The 9673-nt window shown below is 41.2% G+C and overlaps 1 protein-coding gene across 2 annotated transcripts in view; it reads left to right on the plus strand.

The window, feature by feature from the left end:
* The first annotated feature begins 343 nt into the window (after positions 1-343).
* Positions 344-9673, plus strand: part of dpp6a (dipeptidyl-peptidase 6a) — a 212425-nt gene continuing 203095 nt past the window's right edge. Inside the window, exons 1-3 of one of the 2 annotated variants that reach the window (XM_042067799.1) lie at positions 344-745; positions 887-944; positions 1034-1116. In XM_042067799.1, the coding sequence (XP_041923733.1) occupies positions 1060-1116 (57 nt within the window). In that variant the 5' untranslated portion in view covers positions 344-745; positions 887-944; positions 1034-1059. The remainder of the gene's footprint in view (positions 746-886; positions 945-1033; positions 1117-9673) is intronic. The other variant, XM_042067800.1, reaches the window with a different exon arrangement.

A 9673-nucleotide genomic window follows, 5' to 3' on the forward strand; every position in this document is an offset into this window, starting at 1 on the left:
AGTTTGAATGTGGTGTAATAGCTACCGATGCATGCAACTTCTGCAAGTCTGAAATCAAATTATCATTATGAAAGGAGATGTTATAAAGTACAGATACACATAGCCTATAGCCAAAGGAATACAGCGTACAGAGGCTGTGGCTGTTCCACTGCACACCACAACACTTAACATGAGAGAACTTTAAAGCGTTATTCTTGTTTATGGTCATTTTATGACTATGCAATTGACGCGGTTCATAAAAACGGTATTAAACTCATCCATACCAATCCAGATGCTTGATAGTGAATCCTCCACGTTTAAGATTCTAGGCTCGTGTGCCACCTTTCGACCGTTGAGCGCGCGAACTGCCGGCGCGTACGCCACTGCGCTCTACAGCGCAACTACAAAACGCGAGACTCAGCACTAAACACCACCTTCACGCAGAACTTCGACCAAATATTCCGAGAAATTGGATTTACAATGAGACATTGAAACATTCCGCAACTCTGTCGGCTCAGTTGCCTTCTAGACATCAAATTGCCAGCCTCTTCCCTCAGATAGTCTTAAACGCGCGAAAGTTTGTTGTGAAACTAATTCAACGCAAATTCTACAGGGAATTACATAAGAATCTATTTTTCCTGAAGTCGTTAACTGGATAGCACATAGGATAACAGCGGTGGAATTAACGGTAGCCTTCGGCAAAATCGGTTTCGTTTACTTGGCTTGTTTGTTTTGAATACGCTACTCAGGAACGAAGAGAGCTTGTGTGAGTCTCGCAGCTTGTTCGTTGTTCTTGAATAATAATCACGGAAGGCACTCCCCGGGAGCCGTTGGAATACGTTGGGGAGCACTTGGTTGTGGTTGTTTATAATAGTTGCCTCTAAAAATAAGACATTATTTATTACAGAAGCCATTTTTGCACACGCAACGAGAATAACTTCTGGGGAACACGTATTCAGCATTTGGTAGGTATGCATTTTCTAAAGGCTGTCAGTTGCTTGTGCTTAGACTATAACATCTTTGAGACAAAACATTACGCATTTCCTTCTCGCAGGCAGCTCGTAAAGACATTGTTTAACCATGAACCAAACTGCAGGAGTATCCAACACCTACCGCAGGTGCTCCAAAGGTGGCAAGGTAAGTTACCTGAAAACTGGAAATGACTGCTTAACAATTTTACACCTGGCAAAGTCTGTTGTCTTTACCCTATCATTATTACCCTCTACATAGAGCTCAGCTACTGAACCATTTGATCTGTGCAGACCTCTGAGGCAGATCGCTTGCCCTTGCTCTGCAATGCAGAACCTCACATGATCATGCGTTTTGAATGAGTGGACAGGCTCATGTGGGAGCTGGTATGCTACAGATATGGCTGGGGGAAATCCCTATCTAAGGAATATGCCCGTGGGAAATATCTGCCAGTGTAGGGAGTCCTCTTTCTGCAGAGAATTCTAGAGTGAGCATGGTGGCCACTGCTGCCATTGCCAAAGCCATTTAGTGGGGTGAGCTTTTATTTCACATGAGTAGAAATTGAGTTTTTGTAGGGTGGAAACTATTTGCAGTAATGGCCTTGAGGCATTTATAGTGCATCAATCATTTCAATTTTACAGTTGCATTTCGAAAGTATATCCACTTATCCATCATCTGATGGATATGCGTCACATAAATAGACTGTTGACTGTGCTGAAGGTTGAGATATCCATACGAGTAGATGTCTGTCTTTCATGCTATCTGTGTAATCTGATGTTGTCAGACAGTCAGTACTCTGCTTATGGCTCCTTGAAGTGAAACAATCTTTATGAGTATGACTTGCCATGTATGTGTATGGTCCCTATACATTTCTCTCTCAATATGCTCAATCTTTAATGTTCACCTACTGTTTCTGTTGCATTTTCATATTTGTGTCTCATTCTGGTTTGGTTTATTTCACCTCTGCCATATGAGCCATCTACAACAATAATCTAAAGGGCACACTTCTACAGTGGTATACTTTGGCATTGGCATTTTGATATATTAATATAACCTACTTATGGCTCATTTTCTGTCTGCTTCCCTCAAATCTCAACATGTATCCCAGATTTTCTCAGGAGAATTTGTTGTTTGTTGTGCTGCATCTGTGGTGTGGATGCATATGCTTATGCACACATATTTACATATTTGTGGATACACCACCCAACCATCAAAGCTGCCTTTACTGGATGCAGACACCACCATTTTAAGCAACATCAGCTACCACAACAAATACTACTTCCCGTCATATGTGGTAGGCTACTGTAGTAATAGTAGTAGTAGCACTTGCTATTTTCATCTTCTTCAGCCACTCTTAATGAGTGTTTTAGTGTTATCAAGACAAGGCAGCTGTTTGCTCCAAAATGCACCTCTAGCCTGCAGCATAGCTGTTGGGCAAAGTTGTACATGATGGATGTTGGTGTTATTCTTTGCATTATGTATATTTTGTAGCCAGCCTGTCAGAGTGGTGACCCACATTGTGGGGCGGGATTCGCAAGGGAAAAGGAGGAAGACAAGAGAGGAGGAATTCCAGCTCAGTGTGTAATGAGCCCAGTAGGGGCAGCGATTGCAGGGGTCCAATTCTGGATCAACACCCCCCATACCCCCATCCACCCAAATCCAAACCCGTTCACATTTTTGAACATAAGCATGTAAGTGCACATGCACCTGGAAGTGTCCCATTAGTGTACAGTAGATGCCTGGTTTTCCTGTACACACAATCCTGTGGGGAGTTGAAAGCATCTCACCCCAGGAAAAATAGTACACACACACACACTCACACACATACTTCTGAGTTGCTTAATTTAACTTGCAGATAAATAGGTGGGTAGTGGTGGCTGCTTTTAGTTTCTGTCTATTTAAAACTTCAAAAGTGCAGTGGACTATTTGCCTCTCTGATGTCAATGGCAGCACAGACACAAGCATATCACACATAAATGAGACTCAGGTGAAGGGACACAAGGCTTTTTAGCATCCCTGATGGAAGGTGCACTTCACAGAGACTATTATTGGGTGACAAGCTTTGGCATTGGGAGTAATAGAGGGATGGGTCCAGCACTGAGCTAAAAGTATTTATTCTTGTGTCTTTGGGGAATTTAGAGCTTTTTCAAGGACATTAAATGGTTTCTGAAATTAGGTGTGTGTGTGTGTGTGTGTGTGTGTGTGTGTGTGTGTGTGTGTGTGTGTGTGTGTGTGTGTGTGTCCATAGCTGATTCTAGTTTCATACAGACTTACCCTTTTAGGGTCTTTTGTAACTTTCCCTTATGCTGCATTCTTCACTGACAACTGGACAAAGGTGCACTCAAAGATGAAGGTTTATAAAATGACAGACTGAAAGGGAAAAGCATTCAGACAATGAAAGAACACAATCTTGAGTTTGTGATTGCACCCAACAGCACAGATGCTGTAAATCCTACAGATCTTTCTCTTCTGTCAGCTTGTGTCCGAGGTCAAGCTAATTGACGGATGCTATTTAAAGGACTATGCTGGACATCTTAAGACTTAATTGCACTCTGACTGAAATGGCTCCCTAAAACGTGCATTAACCCTGTACTTAACCTTGGTATACTAAAAGTATACACTATAAATTTGACAGTGAGTCTTTGTATGAACTGATGCACGATCGACAATATGTTAATTGTGTTTATTAAGCTACCTTTTAATGCCAAATACATAGATATGGCATATTCAAGTATATTATTAGTCTGATTGTATTTGAGTAAGTACTCCCAAACTCACTTTGCTACACTTTCCTGTATTTACACAGACAACCACCACCATCTCTTAGTGAGTTCAGTCTGTGCTGACATTTAATGGTCCTGATGAGCATGATTATTAGGTAACCATGTGATAGCACTTACATGAAGACAGGTGCACATGTCAGCAGACTGATTGTACCCGTCACTCTGTACTTACCCTGACTATGCGACCTGCTGTGAAGTTAGGACACCCTTGGGAGGAAAAACGGGTGTCCCATGTCCAAACCATTTGTTGCTTTGTGGCAAACTTTGATCTTTAATAGTGTCCATTAATAAGGTCCAGGGATTTAAAATGGAAGAGGACACACCTAGTCTCATGGACTAGGAATGTGACTGTCTGATAGAGTGTTGTTTGGATCTGTGATTCGGCTAATTCTAAATAAGATTTTTGGAGAGTTTTGGTTCAGAAAAAGAAAACCAACTGAGCTATTTGAGGCAAGGAAATGTCTCTCTATATAGCATATCGCTACAATTGTATTTTAACAGGTTGTTAAGTTATTGTCAGTTAAAGGAGAATTCCGGTGTGATATTGACCTAAAGTGTATTGAAACATGATACCGAGTGTGAACGTATGTCTCATAGCCCATCTCGGCTTGTCCCCTGCACTCCAAAATCTGGCGCTAGTTAGCCGATGCTACCAACAGCTTTTTCAATAGTGGTGCTTCGGCATCGGGCTAGCCATGCAAATAAATCACTGTTTTACACCCATTTACGAGGCTCAATGTATCTCCACACTTCATTGGTAGACTTCCGAGGGCCCTGACATTTAAAACGAGACATTGAGAACTTTGAAAAAGCACTGGTATTTTACTTACAAGACGATTTATACAGACAGTATCTTCACGAAGTTTAGCGTTTGCAGCCATCTTGAATTTAGTCACGATAAGTCGAGCAACGAGTAAGAATGAACAGGTATGATAAAGGATCAGATTCCAAAAATAGTTCAGTGGAATGACTTATCGTGACTAAATTCAAGATGGCTGCAAACGCTAAACTTCGTGAAGATACTGTCTGTATAAATCGTCTTGTAAGTAAACTACCAGTGCTTTTTCAAAGTTCTCAATGTCTCGTTTTAAATGTCAGGGCCCTCGGAAGTCTACCAATGAAGTGTGGAGATACATTGAGCCTCGTAAATGGGTGTAAAACAGTGATTTATTTGCATGGCTAGCCCGATGCCGAAGCACCACTATTGAAAAAGCTGTTGGTAGCATCGGCTAACTAGCGCCAGATTTTGGAGTGCAGGGGACAAGCCGAGATGGGCTATGAGACATACGTTCACACTCGGTATCATGTTTCAATACACTTTAGGTCAATATCACACCGGAATTCTCCTTTAAAGACGCTGTTGATAATACAGTTTTTCTCAGTGGCTTTGGTGCTTTTCTCACATCACTATTAACATTTGCACAGCAGTTACTGCATTTCTCAAAACAATTAGTGCAAACTGCAAAACCTAGTGGATAACCTGCAAAAGCATGTCACTTGCTCAAAATGGATAGTCCATTCCTCAAAAGCAAGTATTCATGTCAATGAAACTGTCATTGTCATCAAAATGAGAAGTCTTGACACCATCTTTTATGAACAAGATAGTCAAATGGCTTTGTCATGTTTTCATTATGACAGTTTATTCTCTCAGTGTTTTCCCATGCAAAAAAAGGTCAGAACTCGGTGACACTACCTGAACATGCTCAAGACAGCACTATACACTTGTACAGCCATTTAAAAACTTAAACTACAGTAAAGTTACACATTGCTGTAGTTAGGAGAGTAAGTGAGTACAAGACACTGAATACATAAGTTTCACATTTTTACTGTATGCTCTTTGCAATTCTACAGCATTGTGACATCATTTGATAACTAGTTCACCAATTTTGTATTAAATGACTCAAGCAATGAAATGAAGACTATTAGTTTTGACTATTCAGCATCCGTAAGTATAGTTCATTTTGACTGACATGACATAAGCAAATGATAATGTTATAAAACAGCAGAGAATTGTATGAAAACAACTGACATGTCCAAAAGCATTTGCAATTCGTTCAGATGAAGGGGAAATTGCTACTATGATGTGCACAAATGACTAAATGTTGTGGAGGTTGAACTAATAGTTATGAGAATTTTCATTCTGATCTGAGAAAAGCACCAAAGCGACTGAGAAAAACTGTAAATAGTAGAAAGTTCATACCATAACATATCAGATGTGTAGTAACCATCTGGCCACCAGCAGAGGTCCTCATAGCTATACGAGTGAAAGTCACAGAGTTTGGCTCCAGCATCTGCAGCAGTCACCCACCTTCCCTCCCTCATTATCTATCATGCTCTTCTAAAAACTCATCTATTATGTCTGCCTCTATTTTTCCGATATGATTATCTTCTCTGTGAAGCATCCATATTATTTATCTCTCCCTCTCTCTCTCTCAGCCTATGAACAACCATGACAGTGCATGGATTAATTTGATCTGAATATGTCGAGGCACGTTTTCCCTACTAGTTTTGCTCAGCGCAGTAAACATGGTGCATGGCTGTGCATACATTATAGCAGTGAGACTCCAGACAGGAATGGGCAAAGTCACGCAGGACCGTGTCTATGAAGGGGACGAGCATTGCAATGAGACTTTAGTATCGTAAAGTAGGCATGTGAGTAGGCATGTGAAATGGAATGCAAGGAATGCTGGGATTTCTGGTCTGACTAGAAACTGCAAGCAGGCTAAGTGGTCACTTTATGGCCTGACATGATGTCCATGTGATAGGTTGGAAGAGTTTTAGACATAAAATGCTAGAAAAGGTCATTCTTTTCACTCCAAAGGATTAGTGAATGGGCTTTTCTTGCCAAAATGATGGGTAGGAAATAAGCATGTAGTACAAAAGGGTGCTTGACCTTTCCTTGCTTTTACCCAGCATTTTATCTTTGGTCTGAAAAGTGCTGGCTCAGCCACGCCTCTGACATAAAAAAAGCATGTTTTCATGGTGCTGTTGGAGATTTTAAAAGATGAGATGGATGGTGTTTCATCATTTTGAAATATGCCTTTGCCTTGTGAGAATGCCATGCATGTTTGTTTCACAGCAAAGGTTATCCATTTCGAAAGACTGAAGGTGTTGGAAAATTCATTGCAGTTCATTTAAATGAGCTAATGAGCGCTTACAGAGGCTGGAAAACAAGCAGTTGCTTAAAAAGTAAAAAAAAAGCTTCCAGGCGTGCAGATATTACTATTGGAACTGAGTTTGAACGGGAATGATTTGTTGCTGAATTTTTAATTATTGCCGCTAGCACAATGTGTACACTTAGAAATACTGACATGCATTAGAGTGTCAAAGTATCCTTTCTCTCTCTCTCTCTCTCACACACACACACACACACACACACACACACACACACACTTCAAACAGTTCAGATATTGTTGTCTTGAATTGTTAAAACACTGATTGAGTAACTAAGCAGAGAAAATGGTGTCTTTTTCAGGTGTCGTTCTGTTTGTGTAGTAACACATATAGCACTATCTGACATGGCACTTCTGCACTTAATGGAGTGCTTAAGTGATTTTATTGACTGAGGAGTATTCACACCTGGCCTCGTAATGCTTAATGAGCAGATGGATGATGGGTGGCACCTTGTACAGCCCTGCAATGATGACCCATGCTGCAGTTCACACCACAACATAATGACAAGTGAAGTTCTGTGATATTTGTCATAAAACATGAGGTTTAGGATTATGTTAACATTACCATGTTCTTGCAATTGCATTGGTCTTTTTTGGCAAAGGTCAACATTAATACATAGAAATAATTAGATACTGGAAGCTGTTTGACATTATATTATGTGACCATGGTCTTTTTCATTAGATTGAGATTGAGGGCAGAAGTAGCAGAAGTGGAAGTGGACATGGAGCTGTCCATGGTACCAATTCCTTACGAGTGCTCGTTCTGAATGAACAGCTCCATGTAGGCTACATGATGATAGCGTGAGCATCCCTGGTGACACAGAAGTGTGCAACTGAGAGGGCGCGTTATGATTATTTGTTGTTTGACACCAATCAAGGTGGTTGCAAGTAATTACATCACATCACAATTTTTGCCTTTTCTCTTTCCCCTTTCTCTTTCAATAGGAAGTTAGCGTGTTGTGTTTCATGAAGTCATTTCTGAAGCAGAGGGAACTTTGCCCCTGGGAGGTAGTTGCGCATCTCCCTCCCCTCAAACCCCTGAAGATATGATAAAAGTTTAAGTCGTTGGCACAAACTAAGAAAGCATGAAAGCCTCATTAACAACGTCAATGATTACGCTTCCAATACTTCTGCACAAAGACAGATCGATCTAAATCGCCCGCTGAAGACGTCCATCAACCATAGCCACTGTAAGCTCTTGTGTGCCCCCGCATGATGACGTGCTCTCAAACTTAAAGTGAAAATATACTTCATTTGGACAGCCATCGAATTTCCATTAAGACGCACAGTCGACACTTTGTCATGATATTCTCTTCCAAGTCACACGACAGAGAAAAACACGCTGGCCGAAGCGACATGTGGAGACGCTATTATCGTTTTCAGAAGCCCCTTCTGTAATTACACGCATTGCATTTACTAGCTCGCACATCCCAGCACACCCCAAACGCGCCAGCTATCGACCGCATGCGCTCATTACTCCGCTAGTCTATTGTAATCCATAGTTATCACTCGGAACTCTCTCCCTAGTCTTGTATGGAGATTAGCATTGATCTCCACGGGAGTGAAAGTGTGGGTCGACTTCGCGGGCGACCGTCTCTACACAGCTAATTGTTGCGTTACAAGAGGTTTATCTTTCATTAGGCCTTTTACCACACGACCGGGATAAACACAGCGTGTACGTTCTACCAATCAGATTCAAGGCTTGGTGCAAAGGGCTCTTTAAAACATGTAGTAACGTCCCATTAAACATTAGACATCTGATGGACGTGCAGATGATAGACTTGATCTGCACGTCCATCAGACGTCTAATGTTTAGTGGGGTAAAGCAACGAATGACTTCCCTTATTGTATGTTTCATAGGTGCTCATTTGGATTCTTTTTTGTTGATGGTCTTTATTGTACTTTTGTGGTATGTACTGTAGGTCAGTGTTGGTGCCAAAAATTAATTTGAAGTATTTCTTAAGCACACCTGATGGCATGGTAATTATACTTGAGCTAAAAAATGCAGTGCATGATAATAAATGCTATTGAGTCATTTCAGTGCCGTGTGTCTGATTTGAACATCACTGTATTTTTTGTATGCACTATCAAGCCCCTCCTGGGTGCATCACACACACATAAAAAACAGAACCTTTTATTAATTAACTTTTATTATGTTGACATCTGAGGCCAACACGTTCACTACACTCTACTTGCTGATTGAGCTGTATGCACTATGTTACACAGCATCCCGAGGTTAGATGATTACAAACTCTAATTACTGTACCTTGGACAGAAGATGTCAAGGTCCAACATCCTTCTGTATCACCCCACTCTCACCTCTCTCTCTCTCTCCCTCTCTCTCTCTCTCTCTCTCTCTCTCTCTCTCTTTCTCTCACTCTCTCACTCATCCTGTCTCACTCCTCAATCAGTGCTGCCTGACAGACGCGATTGATTAAGGCCTCTAGCTCAGCTGACACCCTGCATAACTCCTTCCTCACTCTCGCTAATGAATGTTGGCGATAAGTTATGCTAGCCATGTCACATATTAATTGTGATTAGTGGTGCTTGCCTGGCACCGAGTTGAGAAAACAGTTGAGAAAGTAACTGGGGAAATAAGCGCAACAGTGTGTGTGGCAACATTTGGTGTTTTTGTGTACTGACTGTGGGTGTAGTGTGTGACTGAGACCACATTTGTTTGTGCACATCTAATTTTGGGTAGGTGTTGATGTGTGACTTATTCTGCTGTGACGAGTTTGTTGTGGTGTTTTCTTGAGGAAACTTAATTGA

This window comes from Alosa sapidissima, chromosome 17, assembly GCF_018492685.1.
Source record: "Alosa sapidissima isolate fAloSap1 chromosome 17, fAloSap1.pri, whole genome shotgun sequence".
Lineage (NCBI taxonomy): Eukaryota > Metazoa > Chordata > Actinopteri > Clupeiformes > Clupeidae > Alosa > Alosa sapidissima.